Source organism: Bos indicus, chromosome 1 (assembly GCF_029378745.1).
Source record: "Bos indicus isolate NIAB-ARS_2022 breed Sahiwal x Tharparkar chromosome 1, NIAB-ARS_B.indTharparkar_mat_pri_1.0, whole genome shotgun sequence".
NCBI classification, from domain to species: Eukaryota; Metazoa; Chordata; class Mammalia; order Artiodactyla; family Bovidae; genus Bos; species Bos indicus.
The window spans coordinates 23,513,469-23,531,105 of record NC_091760.1 but is presented as its reverse complement, the minus strand read 5'-3'; the positions used below and the strand labels follow the sequence as shown (position 1 = coordinate 23,531,105).

At 37.2% G+C, this 17,637-nt stretch overlaps 1 protein-coding gene across 1 annotated transcript; it reads right to left on the bottom strand.

Moving 5' to 3' along the window:
• Positions 1–3,741: 3,741 nt before the first annotated feature.
• Positions 3,742–15,986, bottom strand: HSPA13 (heat shock protein family A (Hsp70) member 13). The gene is made up of 5 exons (XM_019963373.2): positions 15,881–15,986; positions 13,025–13,365; positions 10,063–10,276; positions 8,040–8,207; positions 3,742–7,101 (listed from the first exon to the last, which is right to left on the bottom strand). Exons 1-5 carry the CDS (start codon positions 15,903–15,905, stop codon positions 6,434–6,436), a joined length of 1,416 nt encoding a protein of 471 aa, XP_019818932.2. The 5' UTR covers positions 15,906–15,986; the 3' UTR covers positions 3,742–6,433.
• Positions 15,987–17,637: the final 1,651 nt, after the last annotated feature.

Here is a 17,637-nt window from a genome sequence, read left to right as displayed (position 1 = left end):
GTCAGAGTTACAGAGAAGGCGATGGCACCCCACTTCAGTACTCTTGCCTGGAAAATCCCATGGATGGAGGAGCCTGGTAGGCTGCCGTCCATGGGGTCGCTAGGAGTCGGACGCGACTTCACTTTCACTTTTCACTTTCATGTATTGGAGAAGGAAATGGCAACCCACTCCAGTGTTCTTGCCTGGAGAATCCCAGGGATGGGGGAGCCTGGTGGGCTGCCGTCTATGGGGTTGCACAGAGTTGGACACATCTGAAGTGACTTAGCAGCAGCAGCAGGTCAGAGTTATGTCACATACTCATCCCTAGCTGCAGAGGAAGCTGGAAAATAATTTTTAAAGTAGGGGATGTTGCTGCTGCTGCTGCTGCTGCTAAGTCGCTTCAGTCGTGTCCAACTCTGTGCGGCCCCAGAGACGGCAGCCCACCAGGCTCCCCCATCCCTGGGATTCTCCAGGCAAGAACACTGGAGTGGGTTGCCATTTCCTTCTCCAATGCATGAAAGTGAAAAGTGAAAGTGAAGTCACGCCTCTCCAAAAAACTCACTTCTGAAGAATGAATAGAAAAGATATTGCAGTAGCATTTAGCAGGATCTGCCATGACCACTTTTTTTGTTGTTGTTGTTAGCCACTAAATTGTATGACTCTTTGCAAACCCACGGACTGCAGCACGCCAGGCTTCCCTGTCCTTCACTATCTCCTGGAGTTTGCTCAAACTCATGTTCATTGAGTTGATGATGACCCCTTCTCCTCCTGCCTTCAATCTTTCCCAACATCAGAATCTTTTCCAAGGAGTCGGCTCTTCACATCAGGTGGCTAAAGTATTGGAGCGTCAGCTTCAGTATCTTTCCTTCCAGTGAATATTCAGGGTTGATTTCCTTTAAGACTGACTCGTTTGATCTCCTTGCAGTCCAAGGGACTCTCAAGAGTCTTCTCCAGCACCACAATTAGAAAGCATCAATTCTTTGGCGTGTTACAAAGTATTAATATTTTTCAACCTTGACAAAATGTTCTTAGTTACTTGGGAGACAAAGGAGGGGTAGTATTTACAACTAAGATCCAATTTCTAGTTTCCAGTACTACATAGGACACATCAAACAATTTAAGGTGAATGGATAAACTCTTAACAGATGTATTTACATTGTTATATATATATATATATATATATATATATATATGTATGTATACATATATATATATATAACGTTGTGACTAATAATTTGCCTTCCAATGCAGGAGTGTGGATTCGATCCCTGGTCACAGAGCTAAGATCCCTTGGGTTAAGGATTTTAAGAAGCAATATTGTAACAAATTCAATAACTTAAAAAAAAAAAGAAGTCCACATCAAAGTTGTGTTACATATTTTAGGTAAGCTATTTAAAACATTTTAAATGTCTTTTTAGGTAAGCCAAAGCATAGTTAATTCAATGAGGTATAAAATAAACTACATTTGTTACTTTTTTAACATCCAAATAACTTGAGGTGAGGCAAGCTATTAATTCTTTCCAAAATTAAATAAATGCTTTACCATGGCAAATTTATCTTCTAGACTCATAGAATTAGGGCTTTGAGTATACTAGGGAAAATAACCTACATTATTGTGACATTTTCTTACAATTCTTATAAAATTAGCAAGTCACTGAAACTTATTTCAATGTTTCTTATGGTCAATTATGTATCATCTCCGTTCATAGTACTTGGCACTTTCTGTGCCAGGCAGTTACAAAACCCCAATGAATTAGGTACTATTATCTTCATTTCGTATCTGAAAAATCTGTAAATTCAAATTTCTCAGTAATGTGAAGAATTAAATGTGTGTGTGCTCAGTTACTCAGTCGTGTCCAACTCTTTGTGACCCCATAGACTACAGCCTGCCAGGCTCCTCTGTCCATGGACTGGATTTGAATCATAACTCTGCTGTGTAATGTTGTATTAATTACATAACACATCTGTACCTTAATTTACATACCTGAAAATGGGTTAACAGTGTGCGCGTGCTAATCTCTTCAGTCGTGTCTCTATCTGCCAGAATACTCTGTCCATAGGATTTTCCAGGAAAGAATACTGGATTCAGTTGCCATTTACTTTTCCAGTGGATTTATTCCACCCAGGGATCAAACCCATGTCTCTTACGTCTCCTGCACTGGCAGGCGGGTTCTTTACCACTAATACCACCTGGAAGCCCAGGGTAACAGTAACTACTCCTAAGTCTGCTAGAACAAAATTTGTACTATTAAAACACTTAGAAAACTCCAGGTACATAGTAAGCACTGTATCATCTATTGCTAAAAAAGGTCCATATGGTCAAAGCTGTGGCTTTTCCAGTAGTCATGTAGAGATGTTAATTGAACCATAAAGACCCTGATGCTGGTAAAGTTTGAGGGCAGAAGGAGAAGGGGGTGATAGAGGATGAGATAGTTGGATGGCATCATTGACTCAATGGACAAGTTTGAGTAAACTCCAGGAGATAATGAAGGATGGGGAAGCCTGGCATGCTGCAGTCCATAGGGTAGCAGAGTCAGACACAACTGAGCAACTGAACAAAGCTTAAAACAAATGAAAAAAGGGTACTAGTCTCTGTGAACTGGGGATCTGGAAACTGCTTAGCTCAGTGATTCTGGCTTAAGAGTCTCTCAAAAGATTACATTCAAATTTGAACTGTGGCTACAGCATTTGAAGACTTGAATACCAGGCCAGAGAATTGGAAGTTACATTAGAAGCTGCCTACCTGAATAGGTCACTGTATATGTCTGTTTAGTGAAATAAAATATGGACATATGACTCTGTTTTCTCATATATTTGAATCTCCCAGCAATGGTATTTAAAGTAACCATGAAAGAATCACAGGAACTAGTGAAAGCCACATCTGTTTTTAAGGGCTCATTTGAAAAGACTACATGAATTGAATGAACTTCTTTAAAAAATATATATTAAAATTTTTTTGTCCAAAGAATAATAAAAACTTTATTAGAGAATCATCAAGTATTAATCACCAACCAAAGGATTACAGTTGTTTATTAAGCAGGGTTATTAACTATCTAAATTAGTTTTGTCTCCATTAGTCAAAAGCCATAAATTGGTATTCAGAATTCTGGGTATATGTCATTTCTTTAAATTAGAAGAGATATTTCCTGTATCATGAATAGGATACCCAGAATTCTAAATATCAATTCATGGCTTCTGACTATAATGGAGCCAAAACTAATCTAGAAAAACAAACATTATATTGCTTATAGTGGAATCTATAAAAGTGATACAGATGAGCTTATTTTCAAAGCAAAACCAGAGACACAGGCCTAGAGAACAAATGTATGATAAGCGGGGAGGAGGGCAGAATCAGGAGATTGGGACTGACATATATACACTATTGATACTATATATAAAATGGATAACTAATGAGAAACTACTATATAGCACAGGGAAGTCTATTCAGTGCTCTGCAGTGACCTAAATGGGAAGGTAATCCAAAAGAGAGGGGATATATGTACATGTATCACTGATTCACTTAGCTCTGCAGCAGAAACAAAACACTGTAAAGAAACTATACTCCAATAAACATTAATTAAAAAATAAAGAAATAAGTATAAAAGTAAGCAATTTCAGGGACATTCAGGATGCAGGAAAGTAGGCCATACCTGCTGAGGTCATGTGCCATAAGCATCAGATCAGCTCTATTCCCACTTCCTTTCTTATTTACATCAAATAATGTACTCTGGTATAGTCTCAAATAGAAAATAAAGGACACAGTTTAAAAAACAAACTGCAAAGTGGCATTTATTTACATTAAAATGTAAACCACCTGTGTGCACACAAAGTTAAGAGGCACAATGTTACGCACAGCAACTATGATCTTCAGAACACGTCATACACAATAGTATCTGCCGATACATCAGTGGTTCCCGTGAGAACAGTGGTACCGAAACATTCCTGACACCAAACATTCATTCACATATTCTAATCATAGAAGACAGTTAATATTTTAAAAGTTATGTACTTCAAAAAACACTAGCAAGATGTACAACCAACCAAAATATAGTTTTATGGAAAATGTCTTCAGATTATTATATATAAATGATCCCTTTCAGAATGCATTTTTACCTTTTAAATAAACTACATTGACTTCAAGACTATTTATACATAGCCTCCTAAATATGATTGAAGACAGACACAATTTTTTTTAAAGTGTATTATTCTAGAGAATATGCTCAACTATTGGCTCCAAATTCCAACACTGCCATTCTATTTTTCAGACACAATCAAATTTTTTAAATTCCAATTTTAGAGTATGAGATTAGCCATTCTGTCTTGCAAATCGTTTCCTCTAAGAACTCTTAACAGACTGTCCTGAACTATCTCATATATCGGAGAAATTCGAACTTTAAAAAAAAAAATCTTAAAATGCTTTAGTTAAAGCTGGTACTATATATAGAGATTTTGATAAATTGAACACTTTTCTCTTAAAAGACCTTTGCACAAAGATCTTTTTCAATTTTTAAGTCTAGTAAAAATTTTTATAAAGTTCAAAAGAACACTTGAATATATTTATAATGCAGTGAAGTCTTCCTCTTTGGCATTTCTCCATTCAGTTCTAAAAATAAAACATGTGAACAGACATTTTATATTTTTCTACTTATCTACTACAGACATTTTCTATTCACAAAAGTATCTGACTGAAATTGTTTTAACAGTAATTTCATTGCTAAGAAATATTTTCTTTATAATCTACAAAAACACTTAGATTTTACTATGAGAAGCAGAAATGTTTTGATGTTGCTGAAGTGCGTTTGCTTTTTTCTTTTTTTCAGTGATTGGAAATTCAACATCCTTTCAAATTCAGCAATGGGTAAAGAGACATATTTTACATTAGCAAAAATGTTGACCAGAGTATAACTTTTGAATATTGAGAGGAAGTAGCCTCTATTAAGGAAAAAGAAAATCTTCAAATAATAGGGGCATAACAAATAAAACCACTATGTTTCCTTTCTTGGTTCCTGCAGCTTTTCTAAAAGGAAACAAACTAAAACTACTGCACTATACCAATGTTACTATAAATGCTGATTTGTGGACATTTTTTAACATTGCCTTCCATGAGATTTCCATATTACTTCCAGTATTCATGAATTTTTTGTTCTTATCACAAACTAACCTTACGGTTAAAACAGTCCAAGTCTGATTATTTTTAAATGACGGTAGGAAACAAATAACAAGGATTTTGCAAATGAGTACAATTTTCCTCATTCACAACTAAATATGGGGAAAAATGTCAGTAAAACTGAATCTAACGCAAGCTAAATTCTCCAGGGCTTACTGACAATAAACACTGAAAAAAAAAAAAAACATAAAATAAATAAATACTGTACCTAATTACTGCTATTTATCAATGTCTTGTTGTTTGATAGCTAAGTTGTGTGTCTGACTCTTTGCAATCCCATTGACCGTAGCCCCAGGCTCCTCTCCATGGGAGTTCCCAGGCAAGAATGCTGGAGAGGGTTGCCATTTCCTTCTCCAGGGTATCTTTCAACCCAGGGCTTGAACCTGTGTCTCTTGCATTGACAGGCAGATTCTCTACCACTGAGCCACCAGGAAAGCCCCTTATCAACATCTACAAAGGTCTTAAATAACCAAAAAAATTATAGTAATAAATATTGTGACATTAACACATTTTTAAAATGTAATTAATAATTCTCTTTTGTTTTCTAACCATGCAGAATCATGGAAATCGAAGCAGAGAATGATAGCAGATTAAAGAAATAAAATATAAATTGGTAATGAAATATTTGAATAAATTTGTAGCTTTTTAGAAAGAAAACAAACTGATTCAATAAATATATTTTAAAACTCTGGAGAATGCAGGTTACATGAATAGGACACATAACAGGACACTGACTCTGTGAAGGTTAACTTTGTCATATAATATGGCTGTTACTGAACATTGTATATGCAGCTTATATAAATAACACTGCTATCTCCTAGTCAATGTAAGTACATGACATCAACACTGTCCTTCAAGTATAGTTCAAATTAAGAATTACATCTGATAACCAAGTAAATAAATTGCCAGCCCCTGCTAACACAATTTAGTAAGAACTGGGAATCATATAATTGGCACTAGGCAATGTTTACAGAATATAGTTTTAAGTGCACATGGATGTCTACTTCCAGAATCCAGAAAATACAGTCACCTATAATCCAGTAAGAGAGTTGTACCTCAATTCTATCATTTTAGAAGTACTTGTTGGAATGGGATCTCTCCAAAATCAAGAAGGATCGATCTGGTCACATTCAATCTTAAAATGTTATGCAAAATTTCATATATATAAACGTTATTTTTCAGGTAAATGTGTGAGACATTTTCGAGACTTTATTTGGCTGATGGAGGTTGTCTGATAAAGAGGAAGAGATCATTAGACAAGATCTCAAACAGCCATCCTTTCGTACTTCAGTTGAAGTTGGTCTTCTGTAAATGCTTACTGGGAATTTCTAAAGCACTGACTTGGAGAGGCCAAGAGCCTCCATCAATCCCTGCCTGGATAGCCACTCCTGTCACCACGGCCAGGTCAGGGTCTACAGACGTGTTGGGGTCCTTTCCAAAGAACTCTTGGATGACTTGGCGGATTCGAGGAATACGAGTTGAGCCCCCAACCAAGACCACCTCATCAATCTCAGTCTTTTCCAGGTGGCCTTCTTTCAACACTTGCTGAATGGGTACAAGTATTTTCTGGAAAAGATCTTCATTAAGGGTGTCAAAGAGCTTTCGTGATATTTCTGTTTCAAATAAAACCTGACCCTCTCCATTTTTCTTTTCAGATAGGTTAGCTCCAAACATGCTGTCCACATGGGGGTCATTTGCTTGGGAAAATTTGTCCTTTGGCAGTTCACTGTCACTAGTCGGAGGTCCCTTTCTGTCATTTTCCTCCACTGTTAGTAGTACTGACATCTGGGCAGTCTCATGAAGTGTCAGGTTTAACTTGACCATTTCTACAGCTTGTCTTAATCGGTGGATTTCCTCTTTCCTAGAGGGCAGGAAGCCATATGTTTGATAGATCTGTTTGTATAAGTACTGAAGCAATCTCTGATTGAAGTCTTGTCCTCCAAGTTTATTGTTTCCTAAGTTAAAAATAAAAAAGTTTATATTATGACTATATGTATGTGTTTACATATGCATGTATCTGTGTAGTATGTATGTATAAATGATATTCTGGGAATGATAAATACTTATTTAATGTATTATTAAGATTTTATTCATATACAGACTGATTAAAAATAACTGGGTTAAAAGCAGTTTAATTCAAAAGTACACTATTAAAATACAGTGCACATCTGGGTTCAAATGATGTAAAAGGAAGTCTCTCAGTGATATCAAATACTTTTTCGGAAAATAAGAAATTGAGAACACAGACTGGGCTTTAAGTAGCAATTTAGAAACAAAAAGCGGCATTAGTCTCAAAAGAAAGACGTGTTTCTTACAATAAAAAGTACCAGTAAGCATTTATCTTTAAAAAAAAAAAATTCATTTTAAATGATTAAGAGCTAAAAAGTAGAAAAAATAATTTAATAAGGAAAAGAGTAATGTGATATAAATTCCCATCACTGAACTTGCTTCAAAATGGAGTCCAGTTAGACTACCTATAACTTAAGTTCCATAGGCTTAATTCCTTAAACTAAAACAAAAACCGTAAAAAAACTTAGAATGCAAAATACTATTACTAGATTTCCTAAACATAGCTATTTAGTGAAATAGATTATTAAATGAAGTAAACTGACCATCCTTCATTTTAAATGATTTCTTTCCTTCTGTTCCCTTCACAATGGAGGTGAAAACTACTGGCTCAGTGAGCTACAATATCTGACTTACAGGATATCCAGTCATTTTTTGAGACTTAACTTTTTGCTATAAATAAAATAGGTGGTGGCATTAAGATCACAAGTACAGAAGATTACCAAAATGAATGCGAAGAATACTGAAACACTGAAAAATGAACACTTTAAACATTAGATATGTCAACATGCCTGAATCTTGTTAACACTCCCTACATTTTTCTTACCAGACATGGCTCGAGTTAAAAACATTCCTCCTTGTTTATTTAGCAATGACACATCGAGAGTTCCTCCACCCAAATCTATCACCAAGACGTGAAAGACTTCAGCTTTGTGGAGACCATAGGCCATAGCTGCTGCGGTGGGTTCATTTATTACTCTTAAGATCTTCAGTCCTGTAAAATTGGTTGGAGAGAAGAACAATCATTAAAGGACATGATCAAGGAATTTTTTTTTCACTTAATCCTACAACATATTAGTATCTTCTCCAACATGAACTCCACTAAGTAATAATAAGAAAGAACAGTCACAAGCCAAATAAAAACAATGAAACGGGAAGGACAAATATTGGTTCTTTTGAATAGATATCATTAAAATTTTTCTAAAAGATGACTACAGTATAAAGAATAAAGGCTCAGATTCAGTGAAATACATCACTCTATTCTTTTTAATACTTAATTTTAAAAGATCCCTCAGCCTCTTCTAAATTTCATATTTTACTTGGGAAAGGAAACATTAACCATATACTATAACAAATAGCTATAGAAATAAGCTTATGGTGCTCATTTTTTAAAAATGACTTTTTTGTAAAAGAACAGATGAACAGATAGAAAAATGATAAAAAGAAAAATCTTAGAAGATATGCTTTAATAGCTACAATGATATTTTTAAAAAGAACTTAAAATGCAAGATCCTTGAAAGCAACTCTGAAATATACAGCAAAATCTCATTTCAAGGTAATGCTGAACAGTAGATGTGCAGACAAAAGATCAAAATTTCCTTGAACAAAATTCTGCTTTAAACTAACTGCCACATATAATGAGTGGCCTTGAAAGTAGTATGACTTTCTGTATCAAGAGCCATAAAAACTATTCAAACTCTGAAGAATTTATTCAAAGACCATAATACTATTCCCCTTAGCTTTCTGACTTCATCACTCACTCGCCTTTGGTCACACTGGCCAACCCTCTGTTTTCTAAATTCTCATCTTATGGCCGCTACACTGGCCACTCTCTCCCCTGCAACATATTTCCTCCATGCACCTGCTTGGCTCACTACCTGGCTTCCTTCAACTCTGCTTAAATATCACTTTCTCACTGAGGTCTATCTGATCACTCTCTTCAAAACCTGCAAGTCCCCCTACTCTCTGATCACCTAGCAAGCCCATTCCTTTATCCTGTCTTTCTATAACATGTTCAGTTCAGTCGCTTATTCGTGTCCGACTCTTTTCCAACCCATGGACTGCAGCACGCCAGGCCTCCCTGTCCCTCATCATCTGCTGAAGTTTGCCCAAGTTCATATCCATTGTATCAGTGATGTCATCCAGCCATCTCATCCTCTGACGTCAAACCTGGAATATTAGGTCCATGAATCAAGGTAAATTGGATGTGGTCAAGTAGGAGATGGTAAGAATAAATATCAGCATCTTAGCAATCAGGGAACTAAAATGGACAGGAATGGGTGAACTTAATTCAGATGATTATTGTATCTACTACTGTGGGCAAGAATTCCATAGAAGAAATGGAGTAACCCTTGTAATCAACAAGAGTCCAAAATGCATACTTGGGTACAACCTCAAAAATGACAGAATGCTAAAGGTAAGAACACTATATCTTCGATACTGATTTTCTCTTTGCTCCAGCAGAATATAAGCTCCATGAGAAAAAGGGTTTACCAGTTCTGTTTACCTAGGTAATCAGTATTTGCTGAATGGTATCAAATAAATTTTCTCCCACCTCAGATTTTTAAAAAACATTGTATTATATTCATCTTCACATTAAAACAAGTTCAGGAGAACAAATTCCTCACTGTTATGTGTCCATGTTCTTTCTCAGCCTTGGTCATATACCTGCGGGGTTGTTGTCAGAATGTACATATTTTACATTGTACCATGGGGCCTTCTTAATTGTTTATCTACCATATAGTTTGTCTAGGCGCCTAATCAAGTGGATGGCAAAATAATACACTTCATTACAGATTTTCAGCCTAAGAAAATTTTGAGAAAAATGCAACTCAGGCAAGTGATATTACCTGCAAGGTTAGCAGCTTGAATTGTTGAATTTCTCTGCTTTAGATCAAATTCTGCTGGTACGGAAATAACAGCATTGGCAACTGGCATTCCAAGATACTCCTCTGCCATTTCTTTTAATTTTAACAACAGTCTAGAGCCAACATATTCTGGGGAAACGGTGATGGTTTCATTACTTGTCACAGAAAATTCAACCATTCCATTTTTGTTTAAAACCTGTGAATAAGATTTGCAAAGATGAAAACACTATATATGAGTGTGTATTTATATCTACATACATATAATACATACACATATACTAATACACATAAATATATATATATATACACACACACTGAATGTATTCAATCAAAACTTACCCTGAAAAGGTCATAAAATTTCATTTGTTATCTAGCAAGTGCATGTACAAAGATTAGAGGCTATTAAAAGATATACTTTAAAATTATAAAATAAATCTACTCTAGTTTTTAATAATAGCAGAAAAATAAAACTTATCATTAAGTATGCATTGGAGAAGGAAATGGCAGCCCACTTCAGTATTCTTGCCTGGAGAATCCCAGGGACGGAGGAGCCTGGTGCACTGCCATCTATAGGGTGGCACAGAGTCGGATACGACTGAAGCAACTTAGCAGCAGCATATAACTAGAACTCAATACGTATGTCAAATGTAAGAAAAAAATGAATGATGAGATAGAGCGAATTTAGTCACTCAGTCGTGTCCGACTGTCTGCAGCCCCAGGGACTGCAGACTGCTAAGCTCCTCTGTCCATGGAACTTTTCAGGATACTGGAGTGGGTTGCCATTTCCTTCTCCAGGGCATCTTCCTGACCCAGGTATTGGAACCTGGATCTCCTGCATTGCAGGTAGATGCTTTACTGTTTGAGCTACTAGGAAAGCCCAATAGAAGGAATAACAGTTGCTAAATCATGTATGTGACTCAAGATCTTCTTTTTCAAAAAACTAATTTATTTCCAAACATAATAGATAATTGAAAGAATGTGCTGGTATGTATTAACAAGAATAATTTTAATACTTCACTATTTTTGCTAAGAATCAAATATCACTCACATTCTTATTTCCATGAAAACGTATATTAGTATACTATCCTTGCTAATGTAGATGTATATTTGTACATTTAAAAAAATTAGATTAATTCCAGTATGTTCAGAGTAATCATAAAAGAGAAACAACAAAAAAATTGGATCACTGAGAAACTTAAAACACACACACACACACACACAAAATCTTAAAATAACTCTAGGATCAATAAGTAATGTACCCAAAGCTGCAATTTAGAGGAAAATGTATAGCTTTATACAATTTTATCATTACAAAAGAAAAATTACAAATTAATAAAGGGTCTTAACAAAAGACCCTGATGCTGGGAAAGATTGAGGGCAGGAGGAGAAGGGGACGACAAAGGATGACATGGCTGGATGGCATCACCGACTCAATGGACATGGGTTTGAGTGAACTCCAGGAGTTGGTGATGGACAGGGAGGCCTGGCGTGCTGCGATTCATGGGGTCGCAAAGAGTCGGACTGAGTGACTGAACTGAACTGAAAACAAAAAATTAAAAGAAAAGCAAAGAAATAAACCAAATACATACCTGGAGAAATTTTTTTCTCCTCTGAAAGATGAATAAAAATTTCAGAGCTTTTATGTATGGGTTATTCAATAAGCAACACTGATACAATCATCTAATTTCAAAACTATTAGAATCCTATTTCATAATTTACCAAAAAAAAAAGAGAAAAACCCTACATAAATATCTAAATATTTAAGAGAAAAAGCCCAGCAAAACCCAAACCTACAAATACTTATATAAAAGCATTAGAAAAAAAATACAAGTGGATAGCATAGGAAAGGCTGTTGTAAGTAGCATAAGAGTCTAAAAACGTTTTTAAGGAATTATTGAGATGATTTTACCACATAAAAATCTAATACTCTAGACAATTAAAAAACAAAATTATACATCAGTTAGTTAAAAAAAAAGGGGGGGATACTTAAATGTCACAAATGTATTTTTATAGTCATTCAAAAAAGATAAACATCCCAAAAGAAAATAGGACAAAGGGTGAGAAATGGATCACTGAAGAAAAAAGCAATAAACTGATTTTTTTAAAAGTCTGACTTCACTAGAAATCACAGGAATGCAAATTACTACTATTTTTTACTTATCTACTGGCAAAGACTGAAAAATAATAACTACTGAAGACATAGGCAGTCTGAAAAACAGATAAGAGCATGTAAACTTTTCGGTGCCCAAAGTTGGCAATACAAATCAGAAACCTTAAAAACATACAACCATTTGGCCTATAAAATTTACAAAATTATCAAACAAGTGTAAAAATACACATGTACAAACAATGATATTCACTGAAGTTCCAATGATAGTGGAAAACTAGGGAAAAAATAAAACATACAGAGACTGGACAATTAAACGGTAGAACACTTGTTCCACACAACCATGAAAGATAATGATGTAAAACTATATATATGATATATTGATGAGTTTCAAAGAAGTCAAAACACAGCATGCCTAGTATGATCTCTTTTTCTATATACAAATACATATACACACACACACAAAGAGAGTATCTATTTATCCATCCACCTATCTATAGGTATATGGGACTTCATTAGCCACCTGCTACAATGCATTCTATAAAAAAGGCAATGCAGTTTGAGGATGGCAGAGTGAGAAGAACAATAAAAGAACAATGCATTTTGAAGATGGCAGAGTGAGAAGATGGTAGTGTCCTAAGTCCTCAACAGTGTTGTGGGACCAGCGAATTAACCAACCCAGGACTGCTGTAGGACCGCTGTAGGACTGCTTGTTGAATGAGATAATATAACTTCCATACAAACTGAGTCCATTGAAACATAAATTTTTGTAACTTGAAGCCAAAGAACTAATTGAAACAGTGTGCTGAACTAAAAATACATTTCACCTTAACTTACCTTAAATGGGTATCTCCCAATTTCAGCCTCCAGTTCTTCCGGGGTAAAAACTTTGCCTATGAATCTTTTAGCATCATATATTGTGTTCTGAGGATTCGAATCTGCAAGCTCTAAGCTTTCATACCCCACATAAACATCGTCGTCAGTGAAGGATACCATGCTGGGTATGCTGATATGACCATTTTCATCTGGAATGACCTTTACTTTTCCTGTGCCAGGAAAAAACACCCCAACTGAACAATACGTAGTGCCAAGGTCAATTCCAATCACTTTAGGAGTAGGCAATGGTAAATACTGTTGTGCCAAATAGCCAGCCAACAGGAGAGTCAAAACAGCTGATCCTGAAATACAGGCAAATTAAAAGTTATGTCTTATTAAACTAGTATAATTTGATAAATTACAACACTAAAATCACTCTTCAATACTAGACTATAAAGTCTCAAAATTTTTTTCTTTTTTACTCATAACATTTCTCAAACATCATGTTTTTCACAATTCAAACTGACTATAATACCATTAAAATGAAGTAACAAAAAAGAAAAAAAAACCCTGTATGTTAGTGTACTTAAGGATGAGTAAAGGGCTGAAAAAGAAACATTTCAGTAATACTTGTACTAATATTGACAGGAAAAGTCATTTATCTGGAGCAAAAGTCAGAATGTAACCCAGTTCAGTTCAGTGGCTCAGTCGTGTCCGACTCTTTGTGACCCCATGAACCTCAGCACGCCAGGCCTCCCTGTCCATCATCAACTGCCAGAGTCTACGGAAATCCATGTCCGTTGAGTCAGTGATGCCATCCAACCATCTCATCCTCTGTCATCCCCTTCTCCTCCTGCCCTCAATCTTTCCCAGCATCAGGGTCTTTTCAAATGAGTCAGCTCTTCACATCAGGTGGCCCAAGTATTAGAGTTTCACTTTCAACATCAGTCCTTCCAGAACACCCAGGACCAATCTCCTTTAGATGGATTGGTTGAATCTCCTTGCAGTCCAAGGGACTCTCTTTCTCCAACACCACAGTTCAAAACCATCAATTCTTCGGCACTCAGCTTTCTTTATAGTCCAACTCTCACATCCCTACATGACTACTGGAAAAACCATAGCCTTGAGTAGACAGACCTTTGTTGACAAAGTAATGTCTCTGCTTTTTAATATGCTATCTAGGTTGGGCATAACTTCCCTTCCAAGGAGTAATCGTCTTTTAATTTCATGGCTGCATTCACCATTTGCAGTGATTTTGGAGCCCCCCAAAATAAAGTCTGCCACTGTTTCCACTGTTTCCCCATCTATTTCCCATGAAGTGATGGGACTAGAGGCCACGATCTTAGTTTTCTGAATGTTGAGCTTTAAGCCAACTTTTTTACTCTCCTCTTTCACTTTCATCAACAGGCTGTTTAGTTCTTCTTCACTTGCTGCCATAACGGTGGTGTTATCTGCACATCTGAGGTTATTGATATTTCTCCTGGCAATCTTGATTCCAGCTAGTGCTTCCTCCAGCCCAGCATTTCTCATGATGTACTGTGCATATAAGTTAAATAAGCAGGTGACAATATACAGCCTTGACATACTCCTTTTCCTATTTGGAACCAGTCTGTTGTTCCATGTCCAGTTCTAACTGTTGCTTCCTGACCTGCATACAGGTTTCTTAAGAGGCAGGTCAGGTGGTCCAGTATTCCCATCTCTTTCAGAATTGTCCAAAGTTTGCTATTTATAGTTTTATAATTAGCTTTAGATATCAATATTAAAACAAAATTCTATTATTAACATTTCCACACCAAAAACCCTGATATTGTAATGCTGAAACTCTTTTTATCTCCCCTCTCCTTTTTCTTTTCAAAAGGATGAAATGGATAAACTGGAACGAAACAGTTTTGGAAGTTGCTTAGATATTAAACTGTCACTTCATAACAGAACACACTTAACCTTTTCTGTATTAAATATGAATGAAGGACATCTTGCAGCGGTGATATTTAGGAGAAAGAAGTGTGTAAGTTGATGCTAACATCCCCTGCACAAATGGTTCCTAGCTAACAGAAGCTTGCCAATAAATGTTAATTATGAAAAAAACAAATATGTACAAATGTTACACTGCCTGTAAACTTAAGTGAAGGAGAAAGAAGCCACTTCGAATTTATAGTTAATCTGTTACTTGGTTTCAGGAGGCTGTGTTATACACCTGTGTCCACTCAGGTTACATACAACTCAAAATGCCAATCTAAAGGAGTCTCTTTTACTAATTCTTAGCTTCGTAACAATTAATTACTCAATAAGAAATCCTCATCAACACGTAATGAAATGAAATCAACTCCCATTCCCACCTTCCACTGGCTCTTACAGACTCATTTTCAGAAACATTTTATCACATTCTCGTCTGGAGAGGGTAATTCCTACCCGGATTGGTGGAAACACTGGCCTACACATTAAAGAGCCCTGGGTCTCTCAAAATCCAGCATCCCACGAGCCTACACGTCGGGATGCTGCTAATGCTCCTCCCCCTTCCTCCACAAAGGAGTCTCGGGAATGCATATCCTAGAGGCCTCTCAAAGACCCCGATTCAACCAACGATTCAAAAATCGACATTCCTTGGATAAGAACACTTTCTGAGTTCCAACATCCTTGAAATGTATGCAGAGGGTCGCCGCCGGCCCTACCCGGGCCTACAGCGGCCGGGGCATTCCTAGAGGCGACCCCCAACCCGGCGTCAGGAACAGCCCTAAACTGCCTCAAGGGCACCTTTCTGACGCCTTTCCCGCCACGCCAGCGGGATCGAGCAGTTGCAACAACGATCCCGACCCATCCCTGCTTCCCTCAACCGCTCCGGTGCCCGCGACAGCGTAAAGAACCCTCCTAGTTACTAACCTAAGATCGTCATCTCTCCGGCCATCACAGTCCCGCCGAAGAGGCTTGCGATGACTGTAACATACGTGAGGCACCGCCCCCAACCCCCCTGGCAGACCCGCGCTCTTCTGGGAAATGTAGTCCTATTGCTCTGACTCGGTCAGAGAAACTATTAGAAAGGACTTCATTTCCCGTGAGGAGGCGGGGATTAGGGCCCCCATTCAACCGCTGCCAGTGACGCCTGAGCCGCCCTCCCACGCACGGGCTACAGAGCCAATTACGCTGGGATGGCGGAGTACTAAGAAGAGGGACTGGAGTTTCTAAGCAAACGTGAGGTAAAAGGCCATCTCTTTAGCACCGCCTCGCCGCTCTGCATTCTGGGAGGTGTAGTTCCTCTCACTCCCCGTTCGCCTACGGGAGAGTGAGGACTGTTTGGTTTTGGCGTTTTGGGATGATGTCCCTAACCAGGCCCAGGTTCCAGCGTTTGTTATTTCGTTCTTACTACCTTTTGAAACGTGCTTTTTTGCCTGGGATCTAGATTCCAGATGTGGGTTCTTAAATGTCTCCCATTCCCCGCCCACAGCATCCTTTAGAAGAGCCTCTGTCACAGTGCAAGCCTAGAGGGTGACTGGGCGGGCTACCTTGGAACTCGGATAAGAACCTCACTCCTTTGCTTTTCTTTTGGGAAAAAAATGTATTCGAGCACCTTCAGTCAGTGCGATTTAACCAAAGGAGTAGGGATATGTTTTCTCTATCGCTAAAACCGAGGGACGTTAAAAACAAAAATGTAAACAAGATACCTTAACGTTCTCTTGAGTTAAGTCATAAGTGGCAGGAATTGTTCTTATGTACAAATCCCATAACATGCCACGGCCATTTGGGACCCTTGTGAAGTGTTTTTCTGGTTCTAGTCTTCAATAAACCCGATTTTTCTCCCTTCTTTGTCACTGCTTATACATAATGGCTCCTTCAGAGACTGTTTTGTCTGTTACTAATGTTAACATTCATCAGAACTATGATCTTGGAGAATTGAATTCTATTTCCTCACCTTAGTTGTAAGTCAGACGATCCGTGTTGACAGCAAGTCAACCTGCTAGGAGAATAATCGGCCAATGACTTTCTAACTAGCTTTCTAACCGATTAAAAAATGTATGTGAAAATGTTGATGGTTATTGAATATGTTATGGTTAATGGGGATTCATTATAATGTTCTCTTCACTTAGGTGGTATTTTAAAAATCTTTCGTAATGTAAAGAATAAAAAGTATGTGTATTTTTAGTGAGTAGTATTCACTACCATTTCCTTACGAAGAATGCATAATTCAAACAATCCATGAATAATATTAAGTATAATGATCATCTTCACACTTACTGAGCACGATGTTAGCCACTGGTAACAATCAGAAGGAGAGACAGAAGGTAGATACATAAATGTAATTTACTATGGTATATAACATAATTATGGTATAGCCATAGGGGATAAACAGTACTGAATAAAGTCTGTATAATTTTATCTTGAAGAGAAGACAGTGGAAGATAATATGCCTAAGAGTACTTTGAAGAGTGAAAGGGGCTGGGAGAGGTTGATGGGATAATAAGAAGCAGTTGGTTGGAGGTATTTCAGGATGAGGGAACTGGATTACCAAGAGTGTAGAAGCAGAAGGCAATCTCATAGATCAGAGCTGTGCTGTGTGCTTAGCCTCTCAGTCATGTCCGACAGTTTGAGATCCCATGGACTGTAGCCTGCCAGGTTCTCTGTCCATGGGATTCTCCAGGCAA

What these genes read in the sequence shown, in the direction of transcription:
- HSPA13 (XM_019963373.2), bottom strand. Translation starts at nt 15,905, where the DNA reads ATGGCCGGAGAGATGACGATCTTAG. An exon ending in TCAAGCTGCTAACCTTGCAG is followed by an intron (nt 8,208 to 10,062) that starts GTAATATCACTT and finishes CCAATTTTACAG; the next exon opens with GACTGAAGATCTTAAGAGTA. An exon ending in TTTAACTCGAGCCATGTCTG is followed by an intron (nt 7,102 to 8,039) that starts GTAAGAAAAATG and finishes TTTTTAACTTAG; the next exon opens with GAAACAATAAACTTGGAGGA.